Here is an 18,953-nt window from a genome sequence, read left to right on the forward strand (position 1 = left end):
CACTTCCAGGAAATCCCAAACACTTCCGGGGCATCCTAAACACTTCCAGGGCATTCCAAGACCCCCCACCCCCCTCAGCCCCTCCCCAGCCTGCAGTGATGCCCCAAACCCCACAGTGGCTTTGGGGTTGGGCTGTGGGCCCTGGGACCCCACAGTGGATTTGAGGGTTGGGTTGTGAGCCCCAGGACCCCACAGTGGCTTTGGGGGGTGGGCTGTGGGCCCTGGGACCCCACAGTGGATTTGGGGTGGACTGTGGGCCCTGGGACCCCACAGCGATTTTGGGGTGGGCTGTGGGCCCTGGGACCCCACAGTGGCTTTGGGGGGGCTGTGGGCCCCGGGACCCCACAGTGGATTTGGGGGGGGGTTTTGGGCCCTGGGACCCCACAGTGGATTTGGGGGGGTGGCTGTGACATCTGGGACCCTGTGATGGCTTTGGGGTGAGCTGTGGGCCCCTGGACCCCACAGTGGATTTGAGGGGTGGGCTGTGGGCCCCTGGACCCCACAGTGGATTTGGGGGGTGGCTGTGGGATCTGGGCCCCCGCAGTGGCTTGGGGGGTGAGCTGTGAGTCCCAGGACCCCACAGTGTCTTTGGGGTTGAGCTGTGGGATCTGGGACCCCGTAGTGGCTTTGAGACCCGGGCCCCCACAGTGGCTTGGGGGGTGGGCTGCGGGACCCGGGACCCCACAGTGGATTTGGGGGGTGGGCTGTGGGCCCCTGGACCCCACAGTGGATTTGGGGGTGGCTGTGGGATCTGGGACCCTGCAGTGGCTTGGGGGGTGAGCTGTGAGCCCCAGGACCCCGCAGTGGCTTTGGGGTTGAGCTGTGGGCCCTGGGACCCCACAGTGGATTTGGGGGTGGGTTGAGGGCCCCAGGACCCCACAGTGGCTATGGGGGGGGGCTGTGGGCCCTGGGACCCCACAGTGGATTTGGGGTGGGCTGTGGGCCCTGGGACCCCACAGTGGATTTGGGGGGGGGGTTGTGGGCCCTGGGACCCCACAGTGGCTTTGAGGGGGTGGCTGTGACATCTGGGACCCTGTGATGGCTTTGGGGTGAGCTGTGGGCCCCTGGACCCCACAGTGGCTTTGGGGTTGAGCTGTGGGCCCTGGGACCCCACAGTGGCTTTGGGGTTGAGCTGTGGGCCCCAGGACCCCACAGTGGCTTTGGGGGGGTGGGCTGTGGGCCCTGGGACCCTGTGGTGTCTTTAGGGGGGGTCTGTGAGCCCACCTGTGACGATGTGGGGGTCGATGTTGAAGGTGTCGTTGGCGGGGTCGATGCGGCCCTTGCGGAAGTAGCGCTGGCACAGCAGGAGCGCGGAGCCGTTCCCGGCGCCGCCCCGAACGTACGCGTAGCGGCCCAGGGCCTCGCCGGGCAGGGCCAGGTACTGTGGGACAAGGTGGCCTCAGAGGCTGGACATGGTCCCACACCATCCCTCTGACCCCACACCACCTCCGTGTCCCCACACGTACGCGTAGCGGTCCAGGGCCTCGCCAGGCAGGGCCAGGTACTGTGGGACACAGGGGTCCTGAGACACCTCCATGGCCCCACACCACCCCTCTGACCCCACACCACCTCCACGGCCCTGCACGTACGCGTAGTGGCCCAGGGCCTCGCCGGGCAGGGCCAGGTACTGTGGGACAAGGGGGTCCTGAGACACCTCCATGGCCACAAACCACTCCTCTGACCCCACACCACCTCCGTGTCCGCACACGTACGCGTAGCGGCCCAGGGCCTCACTGGGCAGAGTCAGGTACTGTGGGACAAGGGGGTCCTGAGACACCTCCATGGCCACAAACCACCCCTGTGACCACAAACCACCCATCTGACCCCACACCACCCCTCTGACCCCACACCACCTCTGTGTCCCCGAACGTACGCGTAGCAGCCCAGGGCCTCGCCGGGCAGGGCCAGGTACTGTGGGACAAGGGGGTCCTGAGACACCCCCATGGCCACAAACCACCTCTGTGACCACAAACTATCCCTCTGACCCCAAACCACCCCCATGGCCCCAAACTATCCCTCTGACCCCAAACCACCCCCATGGCCCCACACCATCCCCATGGCCCCACTCGTAGGTGCAGTGGCCGATGACCTTGCTGAGGATGGCCAAGGACTGCAGGACAAGGGCCCTCAGGGACTGGACATGGCACCAAATCACCCCTCTAACCTCACACCATCCCCATGGCCCCAAACCACCCCTCTGACCCCAAACCACTCCTCTGACCCCAAACCACTCCTCTGACCCCAAACCACCCCTGTGACCCCAAACCACCTCCACGGCCCCACATGTAAGCGTAGCGGCCCAGGGCCTTGCCAGGCAGGGCCAGGTACTGTGGGACAAGGGGGTCCTGAGACACCCCCATGGCCCCAAACCACCCCTCTGACCCCAAACCACTCCTCTGATCCCAAACCACCCCTGTGACCCCAAACCACCTCCACGCCCCCACATGTAAGCGTAGCGGCCCAGGGCCTTACCAGGCAGGGCCAGGTACTGTGGGACAAGGGGGTCCTGAGACCTCCATGGCCCCAAACCACCCCTCTGACCACAAACCACCTCCATGGCCCCAAACCACCCCTCTGATCCCAAACCATCCCCATGGCCCCACACCATCCCCATGGCCCCAAATCACCCCCATGGCCCCACTCGTAGGTGTAGCAGCCCATGGTCTCATTGGGAATGGCCAAGAACTGCGGGACAAGGGGCTGGAGGTGGTCCCAAGCCACCTCCATGTTCCTGAGGCACCTCTGTGGCCCCAAGGACCTCCATGGCCCCACACCAGCCCCACGGCCCCACACCAGCCCCATGTCCCCACTTGTAGGGGCGGTGGTCGATGGTCTCCTCGGGAATGGACAAGTGCAGGAGCAGGGAACAAGCAAACAGAGGAGCAGGGAATGGTCAAACAGAGGAGCACGGATGCCCTCGGGAGCTGGAGGTGGCCCTGGAGCCACCTCTATGTCCCCAAACCCCCTCCATGTCCCCAAACCCCCCTGTCCCACCTTGTCCAGGGCGTAGAAGACGCGCTCGTAGAGGCCGCGTTGGGTGTAGACGGCGTAGGAGTCGTCGGCGCCGTCCACGTAGTCCTTGAGGAAGAGGTGCTTGAAGGCCACCGTGTTCTCCTCCTTGAAGGCCACCGCCATCTGGTTGCTGAGCCCGAAGAGGATGAGCTGGGGGACGAAGGCCACCACTGTCAGCCCCACGGCCCCAAAACGTGGCCGTTTGGCCCCAAAGGTGCTCGCGGGAGGGGAAACGGCGTCACCGCGTGACTGGGGGACCTCGAGGTGACGAGGGGCGGCTGGCACGGCCCCGAGGTTGTCCCCATTGCCACCCGGTGTCCCCAAAACCTCTTGGACTGCCCCGTTTTCCTGAGGCAAAGCCCCTCTCCCGCCGGAGTGTCTCCCTGGGGACACTCAAGTCCTCATGGAGGGGACAATCTCCTTGGGGACACATGTGTCCCACCACAGATGGATTGAGGACAATCTCTTTGGGGACACTCATGTCCTAATGAAGAGGAAAATCTCCCTGGGGACACTCAAGTCCTGATGGAGGGGACAATCTCCTTGGGGACACTTGTGTCCCACCACAGATGGATTGAGGACAATCTCCTTGGGGACACTCATGTCCTAATGAAGAGGACAATCTCCCTGGGGACACTCAAGTCCTGATGGAAGGGACAATCTCCTTGGGGACACGTGTGTCCCACCACAAATGGATTGAGGACAATCTCCTTGGGACAATCTCCCTGGGGACACTCATGTCCTCATGGAGGGGACAATCTCCTTGGGGACACTTGTGCCCCACCACAGATGGATTGAGGACAATCTCCCTGGGGACACTCATGTCTTGATGGAGGGGACAATCTCCTTGGGGACACACTGTCCCACCACAGATGGATTGAGGACAATCTCCCTGGGGACACTCATGTCGTGATGGAGGGGACAATGTCCTTGGGGACACATGTGTCCCACCACAGACAGGGTGAGGACAATCTCCTTGGGGACACTCATGTCCTGATGGAGGGGACAATCTCCTTGGGGACACTTCTGTCCCACCACAGACAGGGTGAGGACAATCCTCTTGGGGACACTCGTGACCCTGCAATGTCCCCAAACCCCCCAGGGACACCGAGGACCTCGAACTTCCTCTTCCTCCTCAGCTCCTTCGCTGCTCCAAACCCCTCCCCGTGCCCACAATTAGCTCTGATTAATTAACCACGACACTCATTAGCAGGACACGGGCCCGGGTGACCGCGGGTGACAGGACAGCCCCCTCGTGCTGAGCCAGCAGACGGGGGGATGTCACACACATGTCACATGTCACCGTTTCCTCCCTGTCCCGTGACTGTCCCAGCAGCTCCCGCCGGAGTTTCCAGGTCAGGCCGGGAGCAGGTGACAGCCCCGGCTGTCCCCCCCCTTGGGGACACTTTGGCACAGCCTGAGGCACCCCAGGGTGTGGCACCCGGACCCCGGGGGAGGTGTCAGCAGGGTGACCCCAACACGACACCCCTCCCGCCCCCCGGGGACCTCGCGCTGTCCCCAAGTGTCCCCCAAGCCCCAGTTGTCCCCACGATGTCCCCAGGCCTCCCTTTGTGCCCAGTGCCCACCTCGGTGTCCCCTCCTGGTGACACTGAGGGCCTGTGTCATTGTCACCCCCCGGTTTCCTGTGTCCCAGTGTCCCACTGCCCGCTGTCCCTTGGTGCCACCCACCCTGGTGTCCCCCTCCGTGTCCCAGGGGACTCTTCCCAGTGTCCCCGAGTCTGACACCCTCAGGCTCCTTTCTCCTGTGTCCTCATGTCCCAGGACACCCCAGTGCCACCCTCCCCAGTGTCCCCATGTCCCAGGACACTCAGTGTCCCAATGTCCCAGGACACCCCAGTGCCACCCTCTCCAGTGTCCCCATGTCCCAGGACACCCCAGTGCCACCCTCCCAAGTGTCCCCATGTCCCAGGACACCCCAGTGCCACCCTCCCCAGTGTCCCCATGACTCAGGACACCCCAGTGCCACCCTCCCCAGTGTCCCCATGTCCCAGGACACCCCAGTGCCACCCTCCTCGGTGTCCCCATGACTCAGGACACTCCAGTGCCACCCTCCCCAGTGTCCCCATGTCCCAGGACACCCCAGTGCCACCCTCCCCAGTGTCCCCATGTCCCAAGACACCCCAGTGCCACCCTCCCCAGTGTCCCCATGTCCCAGGACACTGTGTCCCCATGTCCCAGGACACCCCAGTGCCACCCTCTCCAGTGTCCCCATGTCCCAGGACACCCCAGTGCCACCCTCCCCGTTGTCCCCACGTCCCAGGACACTCAGTGTCCCCATGTCCCAGGACACCCCAGTGCCACCCTCCCCAGTGTCCCCATGTCCCAAGACACCCCAGTGCCACCCTCCTCGGTGTCCCCATGACCCAGGACACCCCAGTGCCACCCTCTCCAGTGTCCCCATGACTCAGGACACCCCAGTGCCACCCTCTCCAGTGTCCCCATGTCCCAGGACACCCCAGTGCCACCCTCTCCAGTGTCCCCATGTCCCAGGACACCCCAGTGCCACCCTCCTCGGTGTCCCCATGACTCAGGACACCCCAGTGCCACCATCCCCAGTGTCCCCATGTCCCAGGACACCCCAGTGCCACCCTCCCCAGTGTCCCCATGTCCCAGGACACTGTGTCCCCATGTCCCAGGACACCCCAGTGCCACCCTCTCCAGTGTCCCCATGTCCCAGGACACCCCAGTGCCACCCTCCCCAGTGTCCCCATGTCCCAGGACACTGTGTCCCCATGTCCCAGGACACCCCAGTGCCACCCTCTCCAGTGTCCCCCTGTTCCAGGACACCCCAGTGCCACCCTCCCCAGTGTCCCCATGTCCCAGGACACCCCAGTGCCACCCTCCCCGTTGTCCCCATGTCCCAGGACACCCCAGTGCCACCCTCCCCAGTGTCCCAGGACACCCCAGTGCCACCCTCTCCAGTGTCCCCCTGTTCCAGGACACCCCAGTGCCACCCTCCCCGGTGTCCCCCTGTCACAAGACACCCCTCAGTGTCCCCATATCCCAGGGCCACCCTTTCCCATTGTCCCTAAATCCCAGGCCCATTCCTGCCCAGTGTCCCCATGTCCCATCTCCCCCCTTCCCAGTGTCCCCCCACCCCTGTGCCCCCTCCCCTGTGTCCCCATGTCCCAGCCCCCCCTGCCCAATGCCCCCACACCCCTGTGCCCCCTCCCCTGTGTCCCCACGTCCCTGTGCCCCCTCCACAGTGTCCCAGCCCCCCCTGTCCAATGTCCCCACACCTCTGTGCCCCCTCCCTTGTGTTCCAACCCCCCTCCCCAGTATCCCAGCCCCTCCTGCCCAATGTCCCCACATCCCTGTGCCCCCTCCCCTGTGTCCCAGCCCCTCCTGCCCGATGTCCCCACACCCCTGTGTCCCCTCCCCGATGTCCCCACACCCCTATGTCCCCTTCCCTGTGTCCCAGCCCCCCCTCCTCTCTATCCCCACACCCCTGTGCCCCCTCCCCGATGTCCCCACACCCCTGTACCCCCTCCCCTGTCTCCCAGTCACCCCTCCTCGGTGTCCACACACCCCCATGCCCCCTCCCCAGTATCCCAGCCCCTCCTGCCCGATGTCCCCACACCCCTGTGCCCCCTCCCCTGTATCCCCACATCCCAGCCTCCCCTCCCCGATGTCCCCACACCCCTGTGCCCCCTCCCCTGTGTCCCAGCCCCCCCTCCCCAGTGTCCCCACATCCCTGTGCCCCCTCCTCCACGTCCCCACACCTCTGTGCCCCCTCCCCTGTGTCCCAGCCCCCCCTGCCCTCTATCCCCACACCCCTGTGCCACCTCCCCAGTATCCCAGCTCCTCCTGCCCGATGTCCCCACACCCCTGTGCCCCCTCCCCTGTGTCCCCACATCCCAGCCTCCCCTCCCCGATGTCCCCACACCCCTGTACCCCCTCCCCTGTCTCCCAGCCACCCCTCCCCCGTGTCCACACACCCCCGTGTCCCCTCCCCAGTATCCCAGCCCCTCCCGCCCGATGTCCCCACACCCCTGTGCCCCCTCCCCTGTGTCCCCACATCCCAGCCTCCCCTCCCCGATGTCCCCACATCCCTGTCCCCCCTCCCCAGTGTCCCCACACCCCTGTGCCCCCTCCCCGATGTCCCCACACCCCTGTACCCCCTCCCCTGTCTCCCAGCCCCCCCTCCCCAGTGTCCCCACACCCCCGTGTGTCCCCTCCCCGCCGTCCCCCCCCCCCACCTGGACGGTGACGAGGATGATCTTGGCGAGCTGCAGCCCGAGCTTCACGGGCCTCCTGCCGCGGGCCCGGTACTTGTCGCAGGGGCTCATGAAGAAGTACTTGAGGCGGCGGCGCAGCTCCAGCTCCTCGCGCTCCTCCCGCTCCTCCTCCCGCTGCTCGTCCCGCTCCTCCGCCGGGGCCGCCCCGGCCGTGCCGTACCCGGGGCCGCGGCTCAGCAGCCGCTCGGTCTCTGCGGGCACCGGGGAGGCTCGGCCACCTCCCTGTCCCCGTGTCCCCCCCGCCCGCTCCTCGGTGTGTCCCCAGCCCGCTGCCACCTCCCTGTCCCCATGTCCCAGTCCTCGGTGTGCCCCCAGCCCGCTGCCACCTCCCTGTCCCCATGTCCCAGTCCTCGGTGTGCCCCCAGCCCTCTGGCACCTCCCTGTCCCCATGTCCCAGTCCTCGGTGTGCCCCCAGCCCTCTGGCATCTCCCTGTCCCCATGTCCCAGTCCTTGGTGTGCCCCCAGCCCTCTGCCACCTCCCTGTCCCCATGTCCCAGTCCTCGGTGTGCCCCCAGCCCTCTGGCATCTCCCTGTCCCCATGTCCCAGTCCTCGGTGTGCCCTCAGCCCGCTGGCACCTCCCTGTCCCCATGTGTCCCCTGCCTGCTCCTCGGTGTGCCCCCAGCACGTTGTCAGCCCCCTGTCCCCATGTCCCCCCCGCCCGGTTCCTGGTGTGCCCCCAGCCCGCTGCCACCTCCCTGTCCCCATGTCCCAGTCCTCGGTGTGCCCCCAGCCCGCTGCCACCTCCCTGTCCCGGTCCCCCTCTCCCCGGTGTCACCCCCTGTCCCCCATGTCCACCCCCGCTGCCCGAACCCCCTTGTCCCTACGCCCACCCCCTAGTTTGCTCCCCAGTGCCCCCTCGGCCGGGTGTCCCCCTGTCCTGGAGTCCCCTCGGCCCAGTGTCACCTCCCTGTCCCCCTGTCCCGCCCAGTCTCGGTTCCCGGTGTCCCCCCATCCCGGGGTCCCCTCGCCTCGGTGTCACTGACCCTGGGTCCTGCCCTGTCCCAGTGTCCCCCACCCGTCCGGGTCCCTCCCGTCCCGGTGTCCCCTCGCCCTGGTGTCACCTCCCTGTCCCGGTGTCCCCCCTGTTCCCGGTGTGACCCCCCTGTCCCCGCGTCCCCCCCAATTCCCATTCCCGCTACCCCTCACCGGACGCCGCCGCCATAGCGCCGCCTCCCCGCGGCCTCGGCCGCCCCGCCCCCTCACGTGACCGGAAAAACACCGAGCACCGGCCCCGCCCGCCCGCGCCCGCCAATCACCGCCCCCGCCCTCCCTCTCATTTGCATAGACTCGCCCACAGAGCCCGGTGACCCCGCCTACTCACCGGGCCCCGGGGTGGTTGTGGCCCCGCCCTCTGTGTGCCCCGTGGCCACACCCACTTGGCGTCGCTGGGCCACGCCCATTTATTATTGTGGTCACGCCCACCGAACCATTGGCTCCGCCCCCGACCGGCCTTGGGCGGGAGGGTGACATGGGACATGGAGGGACACGGACATGGGGGGGACACCGGGTATGGGGTGACATGGGGGGATATCAGGGGACATGGGGGGGGGACACCGGGTATGGGGTGACATGGGGGGGATATGAGGGGAAACGGACATGGGGGGGACACCGGGTATGGGGTGACATGGGGGGATATCAGGGGACACGGACATGGGGGGGACATCAGGTATGGGGTGACATGGGGGGATATCAGGGGACACGGACATGGGGGGGACATCAGGTATGGGGTGACATGGGGGGGATATCAGGGGACATGGGGGGGACACCGGGTATGGGGTGACATGGGGGGATATCAGGGGACATGGGGGGGACACCGGGTATGGGGTGACATGGGGGGATATCAGGGGACATGGGGGGGACACCGGGTATGGGGTGACATGGGGGGATATCAGGGGACATGGAGGGGACACTGGGTATGGGGTGACATGGGGGGATATCAGGGGACACGGACATGGGGGGGACATCAGATATGGGGTGACATGGGGGGATATCAGGGCACATGGGGGGGACACCGGGTATGGGGTGACATGGGGGGATATCAGGGGACATGGACATGGGGGGGACATCAGGTATGGGGTGACATGGGGGGATATCAGGGGACATGGGGGGGACACCGGGTATGGGGTGACATGGGGGGATATCAGGGCACATGGGGGGGACACCGGGTATGGGGTGACATGGGGGGGATAACAAGGGACACAGACATGGAGGGACACCAGGTATGGGGGCACACAGACGTGGGGGGACACGGACGTGGGTGGGGACGTGGGGGACATAGACAGGGACAGGTACAGCAGATATGGGGGGACATGGACATGGTGGTGACATGGGACAGTGACATGGGGGGACACTGTCATGGACGGTGACATGGGGTGACATGGACACAGGTGGTGACATACATCCCAGGGGACACATCCGTGGATGGTGACACGTGCCCCAGGAGGCCACATCCACGTCAGGGCAGTGAGAACACGTCACGGAGGGACACAGCCACACCAGGACAGTCCCATGTGCCATGAGGTGACACATCCATGCCATGAGGTGTCACGTCCACACCATGAGATGTCCCGTGACCAAGGAGGACACATCGACCCCGTGTTGACACCACCACGACCCTTTTGTGCCACGTTTATTCCCCGCTGCTCCCCCGGGTGTGACACCCGCCCCACAGGGTGTCCCCACGGCGTGTCCCCGCAGGGTGTCCCCGCGGTGTCCCCGCGGTGTCCCCGTGTCCCTCAGGCCGTGTCCCGGGGCAGTGGCTCCAGCAGCAGCCACAGCCCGTCCTCGGCGCGCAGGATGAGCTCCGGTTTGCGGCGCGGGGGCGGCCGGGCCGGGTCCCTCCGCAGCACGAAGCGGGACAGCGTCAGTGCCACCACCACCTTCATCTCGGCCATGGCGAAGCTCTGCCCGATGCAGTTCCTGCCACCGCGGCCCCATTGTCACCTCCCGGGTGATGCAGGTGACACCACACCCCCACACACACCTCCCCGAGGTTGTCCCGGCTGGATGTCACAGCTCGGGGACAACAACCCCACTGTGAGCCCGGCCAGGGGGGTGGTGGCACCTGGACACTCGTGTCCCCACCCTGGAGTACCTGGGGCCGGCGGAGAAGGGGATGAAGGATGATGGGGACCGTCCCTTGGTGTTCTCAGGGCTGAACCTCAGCGGGTTGTAGACCTGGAGTGACACGGACATTGTCCCCACCGTGGTGACAGGGACACTGCCACGCCATGGGGACACGGCTGGCACTGCCATGGGGACAGGGACACCATCACACCATGGGGACACGGCTGGCACTGCCATGGGGACAGGGACACTACCACACCATGGGGACACAGCTGGCACTGTCATGGTGACAGGGACACTGCCACGCCGTGGGGACACGGCTGGCACTGCCATGGTGACAGGGACACCATCACACCATGGGGACACGGCTGGCACTGCCATGGGGACAGGGACACTGCAACACCGTGGGGACACGGCTGGCACTGCCATGGTGACAGGGACACTGCCACACCATGGGGACACGGCTGGCACTGCCATGGGGACAGGGACACTGCCATGACATGGGGACACGACTGGCACTGCCATGGTGACAGGGACACTGTCACACCATGGGGACACGGCTGGCACTGCCATGGGGACAGGGACACTGCCATGACATGGGGACACGACTGGCACTGCCATGGGGACAGGGACACTGCCACACCATGGGGACACCTCTGTCCCCGCCATGGGGACAGGGACACTACCACGCCATGGGGACACGGCTGGCACTGCCATGGGGACAGGGACACCATCACACCATGGGGACAGGGACACTGCCACACCATGGGGACACCTCTGTCCCTGCCATGGTGACAGGGACACCGTCATGCTGTGGGGACATGGCTGTCCCCACTGCAGTGACAGAAACACCGTCACACCATGAGGACACAGCTGTCCCCACCACAGTGACAAGGACACCATCACGCCATGGGGACACCTCTGTCCCCCCCACGGTGACAGGGACACCGTCACGCCATGGGGACACCTCTGTCCCCACCATGGTGACTGGGCCCCCCCACACCCCTCGTGGCCCTACCTCGGGGTCGGGCCAGAGCTCCGGGTTGTGGTGGGTCCCGTAGATGCTCATCAGGCAGATGATCCCTGGTGGGACAGGAATGGCCACCTCAGGGACAGGGGACGGGGGCGGGACGGTGACAGTGGGGACAGCCCGGGGTGGCCGTACCCTCGGGGATGACGCGACCGTACCCTTGGGGATGACGCGGCCGTCGCGCAGGGCCACGTCCTCGGTGCAGCGCCGGGACACGGCGAGGACGGGCGGGTGCAGCCGCAGGCTCTCCTTGATGCACATGGTGGTGAAGGGCAGGCGGGACAGGTCCTCCCTGGGGACGAGCCACGCTGGCACCGCGTCCCCAAAGCGCGGGGTGGCCGGGAACGACCCCCGGGGACCTCTCACCATTCGATGTCCTCGGTGTCCCGGCCCGCGAGGAGCTCCCGGACCTCCTGGCGGCACCGCTCCTGGTACTCGGGGTGGCCGGCCAGGTTGTAGAAGAGCCAGGCCAGGCCACTGGCCGTCGTGTCGTGGCCTGTGGGGACAGCGGGTGAGCGAGGGGGACCCGGGTGTCACCCCCCGTGGCACCCGGTGACGAGGACGGCGTCCTCACCCTCGAACATGAAGGTGTCGGCCTCGGCCGCGATGTCCTCGTCCAACAGGGTGTTGCCATCCTCGTCCTGCGAGGGGCAGGGTGAGCCACCGGGCCACCCGGGGCCACCCAGGGCCACCAGTCTGTGGCCAACCCTCCTCCATGGCCACCAATCTACAGGCAACCCTCCCCATGGCCACCAGTCTACAGGCAACCCTCCCCATGGCCACCACCATGCCCCCATGGCCACAACCCCATGGCCAATCTCTTTCATGACCACCACCATCCTTTTGGCCACCACCATCCCCCCATGGCCACCACCCTATGGCTAACGTCTTCCATGGCCACTGCCATGCCCATGGCCACCACAATCCCCCATGACCACCACCCTACGGCCAACCTTCCCCTTGACCACCACCATTCCTCCTCGACCACTACTGTCCCCTTACGACCACAACCCTCTGACCAACCTTCCCCTTGGCCATCCCCATCCCCATGGCCACCACCATCCCCCCCATGGCCACCACCCCATGGCCAACCTCACAACCAGCCTTCCCCTTGACCACCACCATTCTTCTTCGACCACTACTGTCCCCTTACGGCCACCACCCCACCCCATGGTCAACCTTCCCCATGGCCACCACCATCCCCATGGCCATCACCATCCAGCCCCCATGGCCACCACCCTACGACCAATCTTCCCCTTGACCACCACCATCCCCATGGCCACCACCATCCCCCCATGGCCACCACCCCATGGCCAACCTTCCCCTTGGCCACCACCATTCCCATGGCCACCACCATCCCCATGGCCACCACCATCCCCCCATGGCCACCACCCCATGGCCAACCTTCCCCATGGCCATCCCCATGGCCACCACTATCCCCCCATGGCCACCACCCTATGGCCAATCTCTTCCATGGCCACCACCAACCTCTTGGCTACCACCGTCCTCTTGGCCACCACCATCCCCCTTATGGCCACCACCCAACAACCAACCTTCCCCATGGCCACCACCATTCCCATGACCACCACCCCATGGCCAACCTTCCCCATGGCCACCACCATTCTCATGGCCACCACCATCCCCCCATGGCCAACCTCCCCCATGGCCATCCCCATCCCCATGGCCACCACCATCCCCCCATGGCCACCACCTCATGGCCAATCTCTTCCATGACCACCACCAACCTCTTGGCTACCACCGTCCTCTTGACCACCACCATCCCCCTTATGACCACCACCCTACGACCAACCTTCCCCATGGCCACCACCATCCCCATGGCCACCACCATCCCCCCATGGCCACCACCTCATGGCCAATCTCTTCCATGACCACCACCAACCTCTTGGCTACCACCGTCCTCTTGACCACCACCATCCCCCTTATGACCACCACCCTATGACCAACCTTCCCCATGACCACCACCATTCCCATGGCCACCACCCCATGGCCAACCTTCCCCATGGCCACCACCATTCTCATGGCCACCACCATCCCCCCATGGCCACCACCATCCCCCCATGGCCACCACCCCATGGCCAACCTTCCCCTTGGCCACCACCATCCCCTCATGGCCACCACCCCATGGCCAACCTTCCCCATGACCACCACCATCCCCATGGCCACCACCCCATGGCCAACCTCCCCCTTGACCACCACCATTCCCATGGCCACCACCATCCCCCCATGGCCACCACTCCACAACCAACCTCCCCCTTGGCCACCGCCACCCCCGGCACCCACCGCCCCACACCCACCCCCCCAGACCCGCCCCACCTTAGCGAGCAGCAGGAGGTCGATGAAGTCCATGCTGCGCCCTCGGTGGCCCTCCAGCCAGGCCTGGTGGCCCAGGCGGGCGAGGTCCCGGCGCCGGCGCTGCACCACGTCGGCGGTGAAGCCGCGCACGGCGGCGCAGGCGCGGGCGAAACGCCGGCCGTCAGGGGACAGGCGGTAGAACCAGGGCGGGTGGAGCAGCGGGCGGTGCTGGCGCCGCACCACCAGCGAGCTCAGCTCCAGGATGGCCTGGATGTACTCGCTGGGCTTCCTGCGGGCCAGCGGGGACCGCGGCGGGGCCACCGCGGTCATTGGGATGGTCAGTGGGAGGGTCTTGAGGGCCAGCCACCAGGATGGCCAAGGGAGACCATGGTGGGGCAACCGTGGCCACCGGGATGGCCAAGGGGACCATGGGAGTGGCCAAAAGGATGGCCAGTGGGGACCATGGACCTGGCCACCAGGATGGCCAAGGGGGATCACAGAAGTGGCCACCAGGATGGCCAAGGGGACCATGGGAGTGACCATAAGGATGGCCAATGGGGACCATGGGGGTGGCCACCAGGAGGACCAACAGTGACCATTGGGGTGGCCACCAGGAAGGCCAAAAGGGGCCATGGCAGGGACAGCAGGATGGCCAAGAGAGACCATTGGGGTGGCCACCAGGACGGCCAAAAGGAACCACAGGAGTGTCCACCAGGATGGGCAATGGGGCACCGTGGCAGGGTGGCCACCGGGATGGCCGCAGTGGGGGTCGAGGGGGCCCGCGCTGGCAGGGACAGGGGACAGGGGACAGGTGACAGAGGACAGGGGACAGGTGACAGGGGCCGGGTGACAGGGGACAGGTGACAGGGACCAGGGGACAGGAGACAGGTGATAGGGGCCAGGTGACAGGGGACAGGGGACAGAGGACAGGTGACAGAGGACAGGGGACAGGAGACAGGTGACAGGGGCCAGGGGATGGGTGACAGGGGACAGAGGCCAGGTGACAAGGGACGGGTGACAGGGGACAGGGGACAGGGGACAGGTGACAAGGGACGGGTGACAGGGGACAGGTGACAGGGGTCAGGGGACAGGGGACAGGTGACAAAGGGTAGGGGACAGGTGACAGGGGACAGGTGACAGGGACCAGGTGACAGGGACCAGGTGACAGGGGCCAGGGGCCACTCACTGCTGGCAGTGGCTCTCGTGGCTGAAGATGCATTTCTGCAGCGTGTCCAGCGTCAGGAGGCTCAGGGGCTGCAGCACCTCCAGCCCCACCGGGCCCCCCCCCGGCCACAGCCGCGGCCGCAGCCCCCCACTTGGCCTGGGGGGACACGCACGGGGTCGGGGGGTGTCGGGGGGGGACAGGGATGGGGTCGGGGGGGACACGCACGGGGTCTGGGGTGTCGGGGGGGGCAGAGATGGGGTCGGGGGGACACACACGGGGTCGGGGGGGGGTCGGGGGGGACAGGGATGGGGGCGGGGGGTGTCGGAGGGGGACACGGATGGGGTCGGGGGGTGTCGGGAGGGACACGGATGGGGTCGGGGGGTGTCGGGAGGGACAGGGATGGGGTCGGGGGGTGTCGGGAGGGGCAGGGATGGGGTCGGGGAGTGTCGGACGGGGACAGGGATGGGGGCGGGGGGTGCCGGGGGGGGCAGGGATGGGGTCGGGGGGGACACACACGGGGTCGGGGGGTGTCGGGAGGGACAGGGATGGGGTCGGGGGATGTCGGGAGGGACAGGGATGGGGTCGGGGGGTGTCGGGGGGGACACGGATGGGGTCGGGGGGTGTCGGGGGGGGACAGGGATGGGGTCGGGGGGGACACACACGGGGTCGGGGGGTGTCGGGGGGGACACAGCACGGGGTCGGGGGGTGTCGGAGGGGGACAGGGATGGGGTCGGGGGTGTCGGAGGGGGACAGGGATGGGTCGGGGGGGTCGGGGGGGACAGGGATGGGGTCGGGGGGGACATGGATGGGGTCGGGGGGTTGTCGGAAGGGACAGGATGGGGTCGGGGGGTGTCGGGGAGGGACAGGGATGGGGTCGGGGGGACATCACGGGGTCGGGGGTGTCGGGGGCGGACACGGATGGGGTCGGGGGGCTGGTAGGGGGGTGACACAGCACGGGGTCGGGGGGTTGTCGGGGAGGGACAGGATGGGGTCGGGGGGTGTCGGGGGGGACACGCACGGGGTCGGGGGGGGTCGGGGGGGGACAGGGATGGGGTCGGGAGCGGTCAGGCGGGGCAGGGATGGGGCGGGGGGGGTACAGGGATGGGGTCTCGGGGGGGGTAGGGGGGGGACAGGGATGGGGTCGGGGGGGGTCGGGGGGACACGGATGGGTCGGGGGGTTGTCGGGGGGGACAGGGATGGGGTCGGGGGGGGTCGGGGGGGAACGGATGGGGTCGGGGGTGTCGGGGGGGACAGGGATGGGGTCGGGGGGGGTCGGGGAGGGACAGGGATGGGGTCGGGGGGGACACACACGGGGTCGGGGGGTGTCGGGGGGGACAGGGATGGGGCCGGGGGGTGTCGGGAGGGACACGGATTGGGTCGGAGGGTGTCGAGGGGGACACGCAACGGGGTCAGGGGGTGTCGGGGGGGACACGGATGGGGTCGGGCGGTGTCGGGGGGGACAGGGATGGGGTCGGGGGGTGTCGGGGGGGGACAGGGATGGGGTCGGGGGGTGTCGGGGGGGGACAGGGATGGGGTCGGGGGGTGTCGGGAGGGACAGGGATGGGGTCGGGGAGGGTCGGGGGGGACAGGGATGGGGTCGGGGGGGAGAGGGATGGGGTCGGGGGGTGCCGGGGGGGACATGGATGGGGTCGGGGGGGGACAGGGATGGAGTCGGGGGGTGTCGGGAGGGACACGGATGGGGTCGGGGGGTGTCTGGGGGGACACGCACGGGGTCGGGGGGTGTAGGGGAGGGACAGGGATGGGGGTGGGGAGCGGGACAGGGAAGGGATTGGGGTGCAGGAACAGGGATTGGGGTGCAGGAACAGGTCTCAGGGTGCAGGACAGGGTTTGGGGTGCAGGAACAGATCTTGGGGTGCAGTACAGGGTGGGGTCCAGGACATATTTGGGGGTCCAGGGCAGATTTGGGGGCGCAGGGCAGGGTTTGGGGGTGCAGGGCAGGGTTGGGGGTGTAGGGCAGGGTTAGGGGTGTGGGACAGATTTGAGGGTGCAGGGCAGATTTGGGGGTGCAGGATAGATTTGGGGGTGCAGAGTAGGGTTGGGATGCAGGTCAGATTTGAGGGTGCAGGGCAGGATTTGGGGGTGCAGGGCAGGGTTTGGGGTGCAGCTCAGATTTGGGGTGCAGGTCAGGGTTTGGGGTGGAGCTCAGATTTGAGGATGCAGCTCAGATTCAGGGGTGCAGGGCAGGATTTGGGGGTGCAGGGCAGGGTTTGGGATGCAGCTGAGATTTGGGGCGCAGGTCAGGGTTTGGGGGTGCAGCTCAGATTTGGGGGGTGCAGCTCAGATTTGGGGGTGCAGGGCAGATTTGAGGATTCAGGGCAAGGTTTGGGGTGCAGCTCAGATTTGGGGGTGCAGGGCAGATTTGAGGATTCAGGGCAGGGTTTGGGGTGCAGCTCAGATTTGGGGGTGCAGGGCAGATTTGAGGATTCAGGGCAGGGTTTGGGGTGCAGCTCAGATTTGGGGGTGCAGCCCGGGGCGCTCACGAGCAGGACGCGGGTGCTCTGGTTGAAGATTCCCGCGTATCCCCGGATCACGTCCCCGTGGAACGCCGGGGTCAGGAGCCGCCGGTGCCGCGCCCACCTCTGCCCGCGGCTCAGCAGCAACCCCTCCCCTGGGGGGGACACCCGGGGATGGCCGGGGGCACCCAGGGGGGCTGCACCCCGTCCCTGCTGCCCCCTCACCCGGGGGGGACACCCAGATCCATCCGGGACCACCCAGGGGGGTTTGCACCCCGTCCCTGCTGCCACCCTCACCCGGGGGGACACCCGGGGATGGCCGGGGGGCACCCAGGGGGGCTGCACCCCGTCCCTGCTGCCCCCTCACCCGGGGGGGACACTCAGAGCCATCCGGGACCACCCAGGGGTGCTGCCCCTGTCCCTGGGAGACCCCCAGATCCACCCGGGACCACCCAGGGGTGCTACCCCCTCCTCTGAGACCCCCAACCCCATCGGGGACCACCCAGGGGTGCTGTCACTGTCTCTGGGAGACCCCCAAAGCCACTCAGGACCACCCAGGGGTGCTGCCCCCTCCTCTGAGGCACCCAACCCCATCCAGAACCACCCAGGGGTGCTGCCTCTGTCCCTGGGAGACCTCCAGGTCCTTTCAGAACCACCCAGGGGTGCTGCCCCCATTCCCTGGGAGACCCCTGACTCAATCCGGGGGGCACCCAGGGGTGCTGCCTCTGTCCCTGGGAGACCCCCAGATCCATTGAGACCACCCAGGGGTGTTGCCCCTGTCCCTATGAGAACCCTCAGATCCATCCAGGACCACCCAGGACTGCTGCCCCCTCCTCTGAGACCCCCAACCCCATCGGGGACCACCCAGGGGTGCTGCCACTGTCCCTGGGAGACCCCCAAAGCCACGCAGGGGTGCTGCCCCCCATTTCCTGGGAGACCCCCAGATCCATCGGGGACCACCTGAGGGTTCTGCCCCCTCCTCTGAGACCCCCAACCCCATCCAGGACACCCAGGGTGCTGCCCCTGTCCCTGGGAGACCCCTGACTCAATCCAGGGGTCACCCAGGGGTGCTGCCCCCTCCTCTGAGACCCCCAACCCCATCGGGGACCACCCAGGGGTGCTACCACTGTCCCTGGGAGACTCCCAAAGCCACCCAGGACCACCCAGGGGTGCTGCCCCCTCCTCTGAGGCACCCAAACCCCATCCAGAACCACCCAGGGGTGCTGCCCCTGTCCCTGGGAGACCCCCAGGTCCTTTCAGAACCACCCAGGGGTGCTGCCCCCATTCCCTGGGAGACCCCTGACTCAATCCAGGGGTCACCCAGGGGTGCTGCCCCCTCCTCTGAGACCCCCAACCCCACCCAGGACCACCCAGGGGTGCTACCCCTGTCCCTGGGAGACCCCCAAAGCCACCCAGGTGTGCTGCCCCCCATTCCCTGGGAGACCCCCAGATCCATCGGGGACCACCTGAGGGTTCTGCCCCCTCCTCTGAGACCCCCAACCCCACCCAGGACCACCCAGGGTGCTGCCCTGTCCCTGGGAGACCCCCAGATCCACCCGGGACCACCCAGGGGTGCTGCCTCCTCCTCTGAGACCCCCAACCCCATCCAGGACCACCAGGGTGCTGCCCCTGT

General features: G+C 67.1%; 2 protein-coding genes across 2 annotated transcripts in view; both read right to left on the reverse strand.

The window, feature by feature from the left end:
* MCOLN1 (mucolipin 1) overlaps positions 1 to 8,434 on the reverse strand; it is a 28,261-nt gene extending 19,827 nt beyond the window's left edge. Inside the window, exons 1-4 of the mRNA XM_032677290.1 lie at positions 8,419 to 8,434; positions 7,233 to 7,462; positions 2,995 to 3,162; positions 1,225 to 1,381 (exon numbers count right to left, since the gene is read on the reverse strand). Of these exons, the coding sequence (XP_032533181.1) occupies positions 1,225 to 1,381; positions 2,995 to 3,162; positions 7,233 to 7,462; positions 8,419 to 8,434 (571 nt within the window). The remainder of the gene's footprint in view (positions 1 to 1,224; positions 1,382 to 2,994; positions 3,163 to 7,232; positions 7,463 to 8,418) is intronic.
* Positions 8,435 to 9,891: 1,457 nt separating this feature from the next.
* LOC116781652 (cytochrome P450 4F22-like) overlaps positions 9,892 to 18,953 on the reverse strand; it is a 15,000-nt gene continuing 5,938 nt past the window's right edge. Inside the window, 9 exon segments of the mRNA XM_032677328.1 lie at positions 9,892 to 10,191; positions 10,367 to 10,449; positions 11,357 to 11,421; positions 11,527 to 11,660; positions 11,735 to 11,864; positions 11,943 to 12,009; positions 13,703 to 13,970; positions 14,868 to 14,965; positions 14,967 to 15,002. Coding sequence (XP_032533219.1) covers positions 10,008 to 10,191; positions 10,367 to 10,449; positions 11,357 to 11,421; positions 11,527 to 11,660; positions 11,735 to 11,864; positions 11,943 to 12,009; positions 13,703 to 13,970; positions 14,868 to 14,965; positions 14,967 to 15,002 — 1,065 coding nt within the window. The 3' untranslated portion in view covers positions 9,892 to 10,007.

Source organism: Chiroxiphia lanceolata, unplaced genomic scaffold, assembly GCF_009829145.1.
Source record: "Chiroxiphia lanceolata isolate bChiLan1 unplaced genomic scaffold, bChiLan1.pri scaffold_49_arrow_ctg1, whole genome shotgun sequence".
Classification (NCBI taxonomy): Eukaryota; Metazoa; Chordata; class Aves; order Passeriformes; family Pipridae; genus Chiroxiphia; species Chiroxiphia lanceolata.